The sequence below is a fragment of the Galeopterus variegatus genome, unplaced genomic scaffold (assembly GCF_000696425.1).
Source record: "Galeopterus variegatus unplaced genomic scaffold, G_variegatus-3.0.2 Scaffold10034, whole genome shotgun sequence".
NCBI lineage: Eukaryota > Metazoa > Chordata > Mammalia > Dermoptera > Cynocephalidae > Galeopterus > Galeopterus variegatus.
This window is the reverse complement of record NW_007736145.1, coordinates 41,582-57,503: the sequence shown is the minus strand read 5'-3', so window position 1 is coordinate 57,503 and position 15,922 is coordinate 41,582. Positions and strand designations below refer to the sequence as shown.

Below are 15,922 nucleotides of genomic sequence, written 5' to 3'. Positions count from 1 at the left end.
AAAATTTGCAGCCTGGCCATGTGGGAGAGAAGCAGAGAGCATTTTCAGAAGGAAAATTCAACGGTGCTAAGAAGATTAACACAAAAGAAAGGGGTTATCAAGAGAAGGGAAAAGGCCCTGAAGGATTGCAGAAGCCTCTGGGGCCAACCCTTCCATCACAGGCCCAAAGGCCTAGGGAGACAGGATGGTCTTGGGAAACAGGCCTGAGGCGCCCTCCACGGGCTCGCTGTCCAGGGCCACCTCGGGAAGCTGCTCCCCACACCAGCACTCCAGCTGCTTTGGCTGCTCCAGCCATGGCTATATTTGCCCTGGGTGTGGCTGGGCTCACAGCTTCTAGAAATACAAGCTGGAAGCACTGGTGGTGTCCATGTGGTGTTAGGTCTGCAGGCTGCAGAATGCCACAGCTGGGAAGGCTTGGGAGCCTCCACTCTGATTTCAAAGGATGTATGAAAAAGCCTGGGGACCCAGGAGGAGATCCGTCACCGGGGTGGATTCATCACGTAAAGTCTGCTACAGCAATGACAACTGGTAACCCTAACCGTAACCCTAACTGGTTTGAGTTGCAGCCGAGAAACCCCGTCAAGGCCATGCTGAGTGGAGCTGTGGCTGTGGGACCGCCATAGAGACCCCAGAATTATGCAGCTACCAGAGTGGAACGCCAGCCTGGGAGAGCTGAAATGTCACCTGAGACCAGGAAAGCCACAGGAGCAGAGCTGCCCGAGGACTTGGGGAAACAAGTCCTGTACCAGCGTGCAGAGGACATCGAACATGGAGTCAAGGTACATGATTCACCAGCTTTGAGATTTAATGCCTGCCCTGCTGGATTTTGGACTTTCTTAGGACCTGTTACCCCTTTCTTTCGGCCTATTTCTCCCTTTTTGAGTGGGCATATGTACCCTGTGCTTGTCCCACCGTTGTGTCTTGGAAGTAGATAAGTTGTACTGATAACAAGTTCAGACTTTGGGGATGGAATGAACGTGTTTACCTGTGAGAAGGACATGAACTTTGGGGGCCGGGAGTGGAATGCGATATGGACTGATTTAATTGTGTCTCCAGAGTTCATATATGAGAAGCTTAATTTCCACTGTAAGTGCTGAGGGTGGGAAATCCTATCATGGTAATTGAAAGGTGGGGCCTTGAAGAGGTGATTAGACTGTGGGATCAGGCTCTGTGAGTGGATTAATAATGGCGGTCAGGGGCGTGGTTCTGAGGGCTTTAAAAGGAGGGCACATGAGAGCCTCTCTCCCTGCTCTACCATATTCTGCCATGTGAGACCCCTGCGTTGCTGAAAAGCCACCACAAAGAAGACCCTCACCAGATGTGTTCCCTGGACTTTGGACTCCCAGCCTCTGAAAGTACAAGCAATAAATTTCATTTTCTTTATAAATCACCCATTTTCAGGTATTTACGTTATAAGCAACAGACACAGACTAATGCAGGCAGGGACTGGCAAACTTCCTGTCCAGGGCCAGAGGGTAAATACTTGGGGCTTTGCAGGCCCCTCAGTTACAATGACAGCTGCCCCACTCTGCTGTGTGGCTAAGACCGCCACGGACACCACGTGAACGTGCGGCTGAGCTGTGCTGTAGTGAAGCTTTGCTTGTGAGAATAGGTGGTGCTGTAGCTGGGGGCTCTGCCTCAGCCACCCCGCACCTGCTAAGCTGCAGCACCCCCACGGGGTGCACTGGGCTCTGCAACTCTTCCTTGGGAACAGTCCTCGCTGGTCTGAAGTGGAAAGGTTTTTCCAGGGCCGAACAGGAGAGACAGGGGCTTTCCTAGCATCTCTGCAGATGTCCACTAAGGGAGGTCATGTTGCCTGTGTGGTCCGTGCAGATTTAGGGGCCTGCCCCCTCTCCCCATGATCCTCCAGCTCTGGTTCTGGGTGGACAAGGCTCCAGGCAGAAATGCTTGCAGAGGACTTGGCTCTTGAGCTGCAGGGCAGGAAGTGCCCGGCTGAGATGCAGGCGGCCCAGGCTGAGGGCTCCTGGCGGTGGTGAGGGGGCCTTGTCTCCTGTTTCGGGCTCTTCCTCCCCATGCCGGGCCTTTGAAGTTCATGTCTGCACAGACACAAATTTGCATGTGGTTGCTCTGTGTTGTCATTAGTGCCTGGCAGGATCCCTTCGTTGGGAATCCACCCCCTCAGCAGAGCAGCGAGTGCCCTGGCAGCCCGCACCCTCCCCAGCAAGAGGCCCAGGATCCAAGACGAGCCTGTTTCGCTTTTCTCCGCTGGAGACCACTCCCCACACCCCCCACGCCCAAGGAGGGGCTTTCCACCCCAACGTGGACAATTCAGGAATTTCAGGTTGGGTTTACCTGGAGGCGGCATCCCAGCCACCTGGGCTCTGAGCCACGGAGGAAGCGCCTGCGGAGATTTGCTGCGGCATTTTGTTGGCGTTACCGTGTGTCTGGCTCCCGCTCTGGGCTGAGGTGGCCACCGTCCTGTGAAGACCACCGTGAAGCCCACCAGCAGCAGCAATCACCGAGCATTTTGTTGGCGTTACCATGTGTCTGGCTCCCGCTCTTGGCTGAGGTGGCCACCGTCCTGTGAAGACCACCGTGAAGCCCACCAGCAGCAGCAATCACCGCCGGCGCAATGGCAGCAGAACGTGTCCACAGTCCTGAGAGGTGGAAATGCCCACTGACCCCATTTTACGGCCAGGGAAGCTGAGGCACAGAACAGGCCGCGGGGAGTGACCTGCCCAGCACACGCAGCCGGGCTTCAAGGGCAGACCGTCCGGTCTGGAGGCTGCGCTCTTAACATCACAGGGGCCGCCTCTCACAGGTTAGAACAAGAGTCTCTCGGGTGTTTGCGAGATCCTGGGAGGTGTGGGTCAGCAGCTGCCACCATGACAGGACAGTGATGTGCTTAGTGCCCCTGTGGCCTGACCCCAGATGCACCCTGGCTTGGAAGGGTCTGAGGAAAGGAAGACCAGCTCCCGTTCAGACAGCCCCGCTCCGGCCTGCAGGGAGGTGCACGGTCCCAGGCTGGAGGAGGCTGTGCAGGGCGAGTTTGGAACAGATGAGGCAGGCTCAAGTGAGACAGGGGAGGGGGCTCCAGGAGAGGGCAAAGGGACAGGGGCTGCCCCCTCCTCTCCGCATCCGAAGATGGAAGGTCAACTCCTGGATCTGGAGACTCCACCGCCTTGTTCCAGAGCGGGCCGGACCTAACTCGACCGCTACCTGGATAAGCAGCTGCTGTGCCTGGAGCGGAGGGCAGGGCTGCAGAGGGGCCTGGGGGCTCCTGCTGCCCCCACACAAGCCCCTGCCATTTTCTGCTGCTGCTTGTTCTTTCCGAGCTCTCCACGTCTCTTTCTTCCTGGGCTTCGATCCTGGAGAACGCCCGTCTGCTGACGACGGTGCACGCTGGAGCACCTACGTGTGTCCCGGCTCAGCGTGGCCTGGGCAGCGTGATCAGATCACACTGTGGAAGTAAGTGAAGGCCATCTAGGGAGCAGAGCCTGCTCGAGCGGGGGTCAGTCACCGCCACCTGTGTTTGGCAGATGCTCAAAGGCAGGCAGGGAGGGGGAAGCTTCCCAGTGGACAAGGGAAGGCTCCCGTGAGCCCCACGGGAGGCCGGGGCTGGAGCAGCGGAGGCGGGGACCCAGGGGCGAGCGTCCTGTGGGAGTGGGTGGGGCATAGCTGGCTTTCTCTGGCTCATCCTAAGTTGGAAGTAGGGACATAACTTAGGGAGGCTGTCAGTTATTAAGGTCCCGATGAGTTGAGGCTGATTGTTACAGCAGTTACTGTTTGGCTTCCTGGATTGTTGCTGGAGACAGCGATCTGGCTCCCCGCGAGTCCGACTGTGGCAGGCTGGCCTCCTGGCTGTTACTGTAGATAACGGGGTTTTAGCCAGCTCAGGCGGCTGTAACGAAGCACCCGGACTGGGGGGCTTAAACAACAGACGTTTAGGGCCAGCCCCGTGGCTCACTTGGGAGAGTGCGGCGCTGGTAGCGCCGAGGCCGCGGGTTCGGATCCTATATAGGGATGGTCGGTTCGCTCACTGGCTGAGCGTGGTACAGACAACACCGAGCCAAGGGTTGCGATCCCCTTACCGGTCAAAACAAACAAACAAACAAACAAACAAACAAACAAAAAACTAAACAACAGACATTTATTTCTCACAGTCCCAGAGGCTGGACGTCCAGGACCAAGATTCCATCCAGTTCAGTCTTTGGTGGGGGTCTGCCCCCTGCTTGCGAGTGGCCACCTTCTCACTGTGTCCAGAGTGTAGCTGGGGTGGGTCTCAGACCACAAGGAAGGTCCCTTACATCGACATCCCCATAACATCATGCTCTAAGTAGTTGGATAGGCATTTAGCATCACTGGCCCCGGACCCCTCGTGGTGACCGCATCTGCCAGCTATTGTGTCAACTAAAAATACACAGATTTTAAAGTGACCCTTGAGGATAACACTGCCCACTGTGGACCTGTCCTAGATCTACCCTCTAAGTTTGTGTTCTTCTTCTGCCTGTTCCACGTAGCTGCTCCTATGGTCTGACTGTTTATACACGCACCCTCCCAAGTTAAAACTGTCCACCCTAGAGCTATGCAACCCTAGACCTATGTAACCCTAGAGGTGTGCAACCCCAGACCTATGCAATCCTAGAGCTGTGCAACCCCAGAGCTGTGCAACCCTAGAGCTGTCCACTCTAGAGCTGTCCACCCTAGAAATGTCCACCCTAGAGCTGTTCAGTCTAGAGCCGTCCACTCTAGAGCTGTCTATCTTACAGCTGTGTGCCCTAGAGCTATGTACCCTAAAGCGGTCCACCCTAGAACTGTCCACCCTGGAGCTGTCCACTCTAGAGCTGTCCACTCTAGATCTCCACCCTAGAGCTGTGTACCATAGAAGTGTCGATTCTAGAACTGTCCACCCTGGAGCTGTCCACCCCGGAGCTGTCCACTCCGGAGCTGTGCACCATAGAGGTATGAAACTCTAGAGCCACCTATCTTAGAGCTGCCTGCCTTGAGCAAAGGAGCTGGGATTGATTCTCCCACACCCTACCGTAAGTAGTAAACAGTTGCCGGAAGGGGCATCTACTCCCAACACTTCCGATATGTGTGCTCTGTGTGCAATATGGGGAATTAAAGGGATAGTGGCCTAGACTCTGGGCACGTGAGGGGGGGTGAGGGAGCAATCACAGGAAATGAGATGCAGAGACTGAGAGAGCCGCAGAATTCCAGCTCTGAAAACAGGAGCAGGCAGAGGCCACTCCAGCCCCCTGAAACCCCAGAGAAGGAAGATGGGGCATCCTGGAAGCAATCTTGGATGACCATTGGATGGCTTCATTCCTGTCCAGCGTCTTCCAGTTGGCAAAGCTTGTTCCCCTATTACAGATTTCCACGGAGGCCCCGTGTCCCCACAGTCGCCTTCCACAGAAGCTGGTCCTCTGTAGTCCTCTGCATGTGGCATGCTGGTTCGCACTTGCATGCGCCTACTGGGGCGGCCATAAAAAGTGCCACAGACCAGGCAGCTGAAACAACAGACATTTATTCGCACACATCCTGGAGGCTAGACGTGAGATTCAGGTGTCTCTGGGCTGGCTCCTGCTGAGGCCTCTCCCCATGACTTGTAGACAGCGTCTTCTTAAACAACAGACATTTATTCGCACACATCCTGGAGGCTAGACGTGAGATCCAGGTGTCTCTGGGCTGGCTCCTGCTGAGGCCTCTCCCCATGACTTGTAGACAGCGTCTTCTCCCTGTGTCCTCACATGGTTGACCCTCTGTGTGTCTGTGTCCCAATCCCCTCTTATGAGGACACAGTCAGATAGGAATAGAGCCACCCCAGTGACTTAATTTTGCTTTAATCACCTCTTACAGGCCCTACCCCCAAATACAGGCACAGGCTGAGGTACGGGGGTTGAGGATGTCGACGTGAACTTCAGGGGACAATGTAGCCTGGAACAGCACTTCTGAGCTGTGCGCCGGGTTGTCCCTTGGCTCAGAGCATCTTTTCTTCCTTGTCAATTGGTGAGCTCCACGTTTCCCTTTCTGAGCCCAGAGAGGCCTCCCACCCCAGCTCCAGCTCTGAAGGGCTACGGGTCCTGCTCTTGTGCAGAGACCAATGTCCTGCCTTTTTAGCTGCCTCACCAGGAAGGCCTTAGAGAAGCATCCCAGGATGGGACTCATGAGGGCAGAGAGTACTGAACAGCCACCACTATGCCGAGCAGGCTACATGCATTGCTCAGGTGAGTTCCTTCCACGAGCTCTTATCATCCCCAGCTCCCAGCAGGCATGGCTCGGATACCTGCCTGATCTCCCAGGTGGTGGCACCTGCATCAGGATGTCCACCAGGTAGATTGACACCTGAGACTGCAGCTCTGATTCTCTGCCCCACGGGATCCCAGACCAGAAACACCCTGTGGAACTTGGCTCCAGCAGGGGCAGGGCCCTGGTTCCCCAGAGCCACTGTGTGGGCAGAGTATCTCCTGAGACTAGAGTGAAGGAAGAGACTGTCAGCGAGAGAAGGAATGCACGTGGACAGTGTGTTTATTTAGACATGTGTGAAGTCCAGTCTGGACACAAGTAGAATCAGACCCAGCAGCTCTGTAGAGGTTGCCCAGCTTCCATTGTCCAGGGACCTCCCGTACTGCAGGGAGTTGGCCTCCAGGTGTAGTCTCCTTATGCAGACGGGAGGGGACAGAATGGGGAGGGGTGGATGTACAGGAGGAGAAATCGGCTCAGGAAGGGTCTTGGTCAAGCGGATCCTGGCCTGGACTGCTCCCAGACTGCAGCTGAGGTGAGAAAAGAGTGACACCAGCCAGGGAGGAAGTCAAGGGACTCATCCCAAATGGGACCAGTGGTGGGAGGAGGTGGGGATTGCTTGATGGGGCTAACGGCACAAAGGGTAGGCCTCTTCCCCTTCAGTTCCATGCCCCGTCATCAGAGGCTGGGGCAGGGATCCCTGGGTCTGGAGATTTGACAAACTGCCCTGAGCTGTGCCGCAAAGGTGTGAGATGCAAGTCTGAATGCTTCCTCAGAAGTCTTGAATTGCGGGGGTCACCTATGCCAAAACATCAGATCTTGCACTGGCAGCAAATGGGGCTGCAGCAGCTGGACTGGCAGCAGCTGGACTGGCAGCAGCAGGGCTTGCAGCAGCTGGACTGGCAGCAGCAGGGCTTGCAGCAGCTGGACTGGGAGCAGCAGGGCTTGCAGCAGCTGGACTGGCAGCACACAGGGACACAGTAGCTGGACTGGGAGCAGCCACAGGAGCCACAGCCCCCCTTGGAGCCCCCACAGGAGCCACAGCCCCCTTTGCCACAGCTGGAGCAGGAACAGGCTGGCACACAGCAGCACACAGGCTTGCAGCAACAGACAGGGACACAGCAGCTGGAGCCACAGCCCCTGCAGCTGGAACCACAGCCCCCACAGCTGGAGCCACAGCCTCCACATCTGGAGCCGCAGCCTCCACAGCTGGAGCCGCAGCCCCCACAGCTGGAGCCGCAGCCTCCACAGCTGGAGCCGCAGCCTCCGGAACATCCACAGCAGCCCATAGTTCTGGTGGTTGAGGGTGGAGCGGGTCTGAGGAGCAGGTGGAGAGAGAGTGTTCAGGTGTGGAGCCTCCTGCGCCTGGGCCCTTTATACCCCTGCCTGGGAACACGTCACGATCTATGGTTTTCCTGCTGTTGTTTACACCATCTTCTGGAGACATGTTTGATTGTTTTTCTTTGGCTATGTTGATGTTTTCTGGGGCTCGAGTATGGGCTTTTCCCTACATGATCATTTCCTTGTGGAATTCACACAGGGAGGGAAAACAGCTCTCGCACTGGCTCACCGTAGGGTGATGTGTGGGCTCCCATGGTCACGGGCTCTGTCCCTGGTGCACTGTTCCTCCACCTCTGCCTTTGGGAAGGTGCTGTAGTGCCCCAGCCGTGCTTCCTGCTCTGCAGAGTGTGCTAGCAACACCAGCCTCCTGGGCTGCGCGAGGATTACCCGAGGTGACTTACGTATTGTATCGTGCTGTTCAAAGCGTCCCAAATGCCCCAGGGCCCCTCCTGAGCGCTCCATGCAGGACTATGTTCGGTGCTCATGACTGCTCAGGCAGTTTCCTCCCCCTGTAGAGGCTGGGCTGTGTGCTGAGCTGTGGTGCTGCAAGATGCCCTCCCTGCCCAGAGCAGCACTGCTCTGCACCTGATGCCTGCTGACTGTCCACTGCCATGACGCCTTCTCTGCAGCAACGGTGGCTGACCACAGCAGGGTTCGCAGCAGCGGGGAAGACAGGCCTTTGTTTCCCTGCTCTCCATTCCTGGGCCATTCCTGGGGCCAGGGTGATTGATAGGCCATGGGATCACAGAAAGGGAATTCACACAGCGTGGTCCTTGGGGGAAGGTGAGTGGATCTAGCTCCAGCTTTGAAACTATTGCATGGACCAGTCCTTCTCTCAGAGAAGAACGCAGTTCAGAGTAGAGCTTGGAGGGTAGTGGTGAGACCTCGATAGGTAGAAATAGCAGCTAAGGGACAGGAAGGACACTCCAGCCAGGAGGCAGGGCATTGGCAAGGGCACAGAGGCCAGCAGGTGCAGCCGGAACATAAGGCATGTGTACATGCAGACGTTAAACCCTGGACTGAACCCCAGCCCCAGCACTGGCCTGTGCATCTCTCCACTGGGACTTGGCCACCGCCCTGGCTCCCACCGGTGCATAACCAACCAGCCTGGACTTAGTGGGTCGGGAGCTCAGGCCTCAGGACATTGGGCCTCAGGGCTGCCTGTCAGCAGGGCTCCGTGTTCATCTCTAGACCGGGTCTGCTGGGCTGGCCCATCTAATGTCTCTTCTTCACTCACGTAGGGATGGCTGCGACTGGTGTGCCGGGCGGCTCTCTCGCTCTGTCCCCGTCTCCATGTGGCTTCTCCCTGTGGCGAGCTTGGGCTTTGGTCTCACAGCATGAGGCCCAGTGTCCGGCCCCGCCAGGCCCCTAGCACAGCTTCAGTGACCCAAGCCTCCCCACCCGAGACCCAGTCCTCATGGACTGGAGCCGAGCTGCTGTCCTGCGTCAGGCCTGAGCTCCCAACCCATCAAGTCCGGGCCGGTTGGTTATGCACTGGTGGGAGCCAGGGCGGTGGTCAAGTCCCGACGGAGAGATGCACAGGCCCGTGCTGGGGTCACCGTCAATCTGCCACAGTTACTTCAGCCGGCCCAGGTGATGGGCGCCTGGCGTTCAGTGGTCTTCTCTTCCTCATTTATTTTTTTCAGAGTTGAGTGTCTCACCTCCGGGGGGCATGAGCTCTGGGGGTCACACGGTTTTGCCACCAACACCCGAACCTGCTCAGGGAATTGTCACTGAGTGAGGGAAGAGGACTCCTGCGGCTGCCGCCTGCTAACGTGCTGAGGGCCGGGTCCCTGCGGTCGGTGGCTGGGTTGATGATTCTTTAGCTGAATTCAGTTCAGCTGCAGATTTGAGCGCCCCTTCCTGATGTCCTTTATAATAAACTGGCAAACGTACGTGAAGTGTTTGTCTGAGTGCTGTGAGCCATCCTACAAATGGTCAAACACAAGGAGGGGTCCTGGGAGCCCCCGAGGTACAGCCAGTGGGTCAGAAGTATGAGAGGCCTGGACCTGCGACTGGCGTCTGACGTGTGGCATCTTGTAGGACTGAGCCTTTGGCCTGTGGGGTCTGCGTAGTTCCAGGCAGAGAGCGTCAGAATCACACTGAGTTGTGGGTCGCCCAGCTGGTGTCGGGAGAGTGGGCTGGGGTGGGAAAAATCCTGCATGTCTGGTGTAGGCCGTCCCATGCGAGAGTGTGGACAAAGTGTTTTCCTCAGACTCGTAGACAGCAGGTACAACACCGGGGGGGACAGCGCAGGAAAATGTGCGGCTGTGGCTTCAGCATCCTTCTCAGCGGCAAAGGATGCGCCTCATCTGCAGATCGTGAGCCACCAAGGTGCACGTGCGACGTCTCTGTCTCAGTGACACACATTTCTGAGTGGCCTTTTATAGCTCGGTCACGTAGCCCAAAGCAGGCACAGACCGTCGACATACGCCTTCCGTGAGCTCACGCCGCGGAGGCTGGGCACGGCCGCAGGTCTCGCCTCTGCCGGGCGGCTGCCACTTTCGGGACTTTAGGTAACAGGTTTCTCTGCACCCTCAGCCCTCCCACGGGCTCTGATAAACCGTGTTCTCCTGTGACTGTGGGGCCCACCTCCTCTCACACTCTTCTACGTCTTACAGGGAAGGGGTCCCATCCTTTGTATTGACGGGTAAACATTTACTGCTGTAAAATCCCCTCTAACTACGTACTGCTTCCTCTGGTTTTCTAAACATCGGCTCATCTCCACTATTATTTGTTTGCTGCATCATGGCGCAGCATGTTTTAAAATTTCCCAGTATGTGGGGCTTTTCCAGTTATCTTTTTGTTACTGATTTTTGAAAATTATTGAGCACTTGGAGAATATAACCTGCGTGATATTTTTCCTCCAAATTTATTGAGACTGGCTTTGTGAGTGGGCAGGTAAACTGATATTCCTTATGAGCTTAAAAAAGTGCGTGTCCTTCAATGACACGGTGACAAGTCCACCTGTCCAGCGTACTTACCTATTAACCGTATGGCTCGAACTTTTACAACCTGGCCGACGCTGTTGTCTATTTGACATGTCCCGCCGTGGGGAGGGTTTGCCACGTTCCCTTAGACACTCCCATGTGCTCCCACCACGGGGCCTCGGCGCTGGCTGCCTGGGACCTGCCTGCGGGGCACTGCGTGCCTCCTTCCTCCCCTCCTTGGAGCCTCTGCTCGAGGACACCATCTCAGCGGGGCCACCCCGCCACCCTGTTGACAGCGGGCCCCTCCGTTTGGACGTCCTTGCCTCCCCCTTTCGCCACTTTATTTTCTTCCTTGGAACGTACTCTGTCGTTTAGTTTTCTGCTTGACCCGTTGTCCACCTCTCCCCGTAGGACGCTGGTGAGGGTGTGGTTTGTGCCAACTCTGCGCACTGCCGTGTCCCTGGGGTCCGGAGCAGAGCCAGGCACAGCACACGTCAGACGCACGTGTTCTCTTTGGATGCGCTGTGCAGAGGGGAGGTGTGGATCTGCTTGTTTTTATTTTTGCTTTTTTTGTGTGTTTCTCCTGCTTGGGACTCATTAATCTAAGAATGAGCATTTTTCGTAAATTCTGGGACATTGCCCCAGGTCATCTCTGAATGCTGCCTTTCCCTGCTGTCCCCGTGGCCTCTTCTGCAAGCCCAGCTGCTGCATGTCAGACTCTCTTACTCTGTTTCCACGGATTTTTACAGCCCCTTCGTGAATGTCCCATGTGTTTGTGTTTGAATATTGAATTCTAGCTAAAGTATTAATGTCTGTTTTCCAGCTCATTCATTCTCTTTTCATCTGGCCTGCACATACCCGGTAAGTTTTGGAATTCAATCTCTATACTGTTTGTTGGTAGGATTTCTATATTTCTTTTTCTGAGATACTTAATTGTGCTTATATTCTCCGACTTAAGCTCATATTTTCAATCTGATCTTGTTTTTTTCAGCCATTTCAAAAGTACTTATTTTGTGTTCTGCGTCTGCCGTTTCTGATTCTTGCTTGTATTCTTTGCCGGTTCTCTCTCATGATGCCTCCACGTGTGTGTGTTGTGATTTTTGAATGTGAACTTGTTCCTTGCAATCTCGCCTGTGGGAATCTCTGACAGTTCTCTCTCGTGATGCCTCCACGTGTGTTGTGATTTTTGAATGTGAACTTGTTCCTTGCAATCTCGCCTGTGGGAATCTCTGACACCTGTCTGAGGGTCGGTTTCATTATGGAGGATTCGTGTTTGCTTTTTTATTTACTGGGGCAAACCAGCCTGGGGTGACTGTGTGTGAAATCTTATATTTATGTTTTTCGGACCATGGAGGGAGTTCTCAAACACTCATGAGGCCAGTGTACGGTGACACATTTCGGGGAGGCCTTTCCCACCCCCACCCTGGTCTCAGTGTTTCCTGGTGTCTCCCCCTCAGAGAGGGCCTGTTTCTGGTGCAGCCCCCATGGAGGCCGGCTTCTGCCTTTCACCCCCCATGGACACGGCACTCCCCTGGTTGTGGGTTCTGAGGATTCTTTACTGTTCACCCAGCTCAGTGACTTTTTAAAAACTTATTTTTTAAAACTCCAGCCCTTCTAGGGGTTTCAGGGTTGTGAACGGTATCCAGGCCAACGTTACTTACTAAAACAGAAACTCAGAACTTGGTGGAAATCCCACGTTGTCGTGGTTCTGTCGGGCACCTGCTGCCTCTGGAGTGGCCTGCAGGTCTCTGCAGTTGCAGACTGCCGGGTCCGGGCCGGCCTTGCAGCCCGCCTCTTCCACCCACACTTGCTCTACAAGCCCAGGGCTGTGCGTGGGCCCCGGGGGGCCTGGCCCATGGAAGCTGATGCTGCCATCTTTCCCTATCTGAGCCCCCTGCCTGACCCAGCACAAAACCTTCCCAGTTCATTCAGAGCCTTCCGACTTTGCACGTTTCTAGGCCACACTTATTCATCTATTTCAGAATAGGATCTGGGTGGAACCGATGGGCCTCAAGCAGCATCTTGCCCAGAAGTTTCAGACACACTTCCATGAGGACCAGGCTGAGACCTGGGGGGTAGGGAACAAGGGACACAAGATGGATCAGGATCTGTGGAAGTGCACGCCATCCTGTGTGTGCTGGGAGCAGGAACGCAGCTGGGGCTTGAGAGGAAGATGGGACAGGTGTGAAAAACAGGTGTGACGGGCTAAATGTCTGTATGTCCCCAAAATTAGTATGTTGAAGCCTTAACTCCAGTGTGACTGCATTTGGAGACAGGATCTGAGGGGAGGTGATACAGTCAAACGTCACGGGGTGGGGCCCTGCTCCAATAGGACTGGCATTCTCACAGGAGGGGGCGGGGCACCCAGGACACCCGAGCTTACCCTCTGCCACGTGGGGACCCAGTGTGGAGGGGCTGTCTGCAGACCAGTGTGCGGGCCCTCACCGGAAACTGAACTTGATCTGGGACTGCCAGCTCCAGGATAGAGAGGGATAAACGTCTCCTGCGCTAGCGCCCACTCGGTGGCATTTTGTCATGGCAGCCCTAACAGCAGACTGAGGTGACGGGTAAGGGATGGTGGGCCTGGAGCAGAGGGCTGCTGGGGAGGTGGCGTGGAGGCTAAGGGAGGTGAAGTGGCAGCTCACGACCCACGGCTTGCCTCTCTGGTTTGTTACCCACGGTCAACCAAGGTCTGAAAACATTCAATGGAAAATTCGGAAATAAGCAGCTCATAAATTTTAAACTGTGTGCCGTGTGAGCAGCATGAGATCTCTAGCTGTCCTGCTCCGCCCGCCCTGGTCCTGAATCGTCCTTTGTCCAGCAGATCCATGCTGTGAACACCACTCACTGTTCGTCACTAGACAACTCAGTTATCAGAGCAACTGTCACGGGATTGCAGCGCTTGTGTTCAAGTGACCCTTGTTTTGTTTAACAATGGCCCCAAAGTGCAGGAGCTGTGCTGCTGGCATGTTGTTTATAATTATTCTATTATTAGTTGTTGTTAATCTCTTACCGTGCCTAATTTGTAAGTTAAGCTTTATCTTCGGCATGTATGTACAGGAAAAAGCGTAGTGTATATATATATGTTTCAGTACTGCCGTGGTTTCAGACATCCACTGGGGGTCTTGGGATGTATCCCTGGTGGATAAGGAGGGACTACTGTATTTGTGGAAGATTCTATAGGATTTGGTGACATGAGANGTTTTGTTTAACAATGGCCCCAAAGTGCAGGAGCTGTGCTGCTGGCATGTTGTTTATAATTGTTCTATTATTAGTTGTTGTTAATCTCTTACCGTGCCTAATTTGTAAGTTAAGCTTTATCTTCGGCATGTATGTACAGGAAAAAGCGTAGTGTGTGTATATATGTTTCAGTACTGCCGTGGTTTCAGACATCCACTGGGGGTCTTGGGATGTATCCGTGGTGGATAAGGAGGGACTACTGTATTTGTGGAAGATTCTATAGGATTTGGTGACATGAGAAACTGAGGGGGAAGAAAAGCCAAAGATGCCCCCAAGGGCATCCTGCGGTGCAGTCCTGACCCCACTACCTCAGAAAGTGACCTCGTTTGGAGACAGAGTCGTTACAGATTGTAACAGGTTAAGATGTGGACGTAATAAAGTATGGTGGATCCTGATCCCATAGGACTGTGTCCTTATAAGAGGACATCAGGACACAGACACACACAAGACAACCACGTGAGGACACAGGGAGAAGACGCCGTCTGCAAGCCAAGGAGAGCGCCCTCAGGAGAAGCCAGCCCTGTGACACCTGGATCTTGGGCTTGCAGCCTCCTGGTCTACGGTGTTTTCTTTGGGGAGCCCTACCTAGCTAATGTAGCAGGGAACATGGTGGGGGTGGGGGTGGGGGTCCCAATGGCACCAGGGGGGGCAACTGTGGAAAACTTGTACATTTTTCCAGTCATATAGAGTCTGAAACCAAAGAATCACAATGTAAACTCTTGGGAGGTGCAGATTTTATTTATGTGGGGATCCAGACTGGGCAGTCTATAAAGGGAGAATCAGCAAGTAGGTGAAGGAGCTGGCCATGTCCCAGAAGGAAGGGGAGGGACTGGAGACCCCCTTTTCCTCCAGAGAGGACCCCAGGGGTCTCCGATGGCTCTGTGACTTCTAGATAAGTTCCCAAAGCAGTCCACGTTCAGGCAGCTCAGAGCGGGATGAAGATCCAAGGAGGCAGGGACCGGGGAGAGGGGCCGGCAAGGGCCCCAGTCACAGGGTGCCCAGTCTCAGGAGGGCCATGTGACATGTGGTCTCTGAGTCCTGAGAAGATTGGAGTGGTGTGATCAGGAAAGGAGGAGGAGGATTTCAGTAGGAGTTGGGGGCAAGACATGGGGCACTGGGGCCCTCATGACAGCAGGTTTGAGTGCTGAGGTCTGGGTGCTAGGCTGCCACAGTCCAGAGGAGGACAGACCCAGAGTTGTGCTTCAGGATTTCAGGACACAGCTCTGATCATTCCCAGAGAGCCCAGACCTGCAGGACACAGCTGAGGTCTGCACACGAATCATCAGACCTTGCACTGACAGCAAATGGGGACACAGCAGCTAGACTAGGAGCAGCAGGGCTTGCAGCAGCTGGACTGGGAGCACACGGGGACACAGCAGCTGGACTGGNTGCAGCAGCTGGACTGGCAGCACACGGGGACACAGCAGCTGGACTGGGAGCAGCAGGGCTTACAGCAGCTGGACTGGGAGCACACAGGGACATAGCAGCTGGACTGAGAGCAGCAGGGCTTGCAGCAGCTGGACTGGGAGCAGCAGGGTTTGCAGCAGCTGGACTGGGAGCACACAGGGACACAGCAGCTGGACTGGGAGCAGGGGACACAGCAGCCGGACTGGGAGCACACGGGGGTGCAGCAGCTGGACTGGGAGCAGCCACAGGAGCCACAGCTCCCTTTGCCACAGCTGGAGCAGGAACAGACTGGCACACAGCAGCACACGGGCTTGCAGCAGCAGACGGGCACACAGCAGCTGGAACCGCAGCCTCCACAGGAGCCACAGCCTCCGGAACATCCACAGCAGCCCATGGTTCTGGTGGTTGAGGGTGGAGCGGGTCTGAGGAGCAGGTGGGGAGGGAGTGTTCAGGTGTGGAGCCTCCTGGGCCTGGAGCGCCTTATATATCCGCCCAGGTGTTTATACTTAACACATGACTACTTCCTTTCTGTGTTTACAGAGTTTCTTAAGGACAAGTGTTATTTTTAATCACTTCACTGTCCCATGAGCTGTCACTAGTTCAAGTCAACATCCCCTTTCTTTAGTTGCTAAATTTGGCCTCTTCCTCACAGGTGTTCCCTTTGCCAGAAGGGACCGAGTTCCCTGTCCTGGGAGTTTCCCGCGAGCCCCTGGGAGCCGGTCGTGGTGGGCCGGCTGCAGATCCATCGTCTGTGGCATTCGCGTTTCTCCTCATCGATATAAAATAGGGTTTTATATTCC

The 15,922-nt window shown here is 55.2% G+C and overlaps 2 protein-coding genes across 2 annotated transcripts in view; both read right to left on the bottom strand.

The window, feature by feature from the left end:
• Nucleotides 1–2,384, bottom strand: part of LOC103609742 (keratin-associated protein 5-1-like) — a 7,034-nt gene extending 4,650 nt beyond the window's left edge. The window contains exon 1 of the mRNA XM_008594029.1: nucleotides 2,314–2,384. Coding sequence (XP_008592251.1) covers nucleotides 2,314–2,384 — 71 coding nt within the window. The remainder of the gene's footprint in view (nucleotides 1–2,313) is intronic.
• Nucleotides 2,385–7,016: 4,632 nt separating this feature from the next.
• LOC103609741 lies at nucleotides 7,017–15,880 on the bottom strand. Its single transcript, XM_008594028.1, has 7 exons — nucleotides 15,773–15,880; nucleotides 15,428–15,544; nucleotides 15,168–15,324; nucleotides 12,477–12,543; nucleotides 12,172–12,373; nucleotides 7,370–7,521; nucleotides 7,017–7,263 (listed from the first exon to the last, which is right to left on the bottom strand). The coding sequence occupies exons 1-7, from the start codon at nucleotides 15,878–15,880 to the stop codon at nucleotides 7,017–7,019; spliced, it is 1,050 nt and encodes a 349-aa protein (XP_008592250.1).
• Nucleotides 15,881–15,922: the final 42 nt, after the last annotated feature.

What these genes read in the sequence shown, in the direction of transcription:
- LOC103609741 (XM_008594028.1), bottom strand. Translation starts at nt 15,880, where the DNA reads ATGCCACAGACGATGGATCTGCAGCCGGCCCACCACGACCGGCTCCCA. An exon ending in GTCTGCTGCTGCAAGCCCGT is followed by an intron (nt 15,325 to 15,427) that starts GTGCTGCTGTGT and finishes GTGTGCTCCCAG; the next exon opens with TCCGGCTGCTGTGTCCCCTG. An exon ending in ATGCTGCTTGAGGCCCATCG is followed by an intron (nt 12,374 to 12,476) that starts GTTCCACCCAGA and finishes GTGCTGGGTCAG; the next exon opens with GCAGGGGGCTCAGATAGGGA.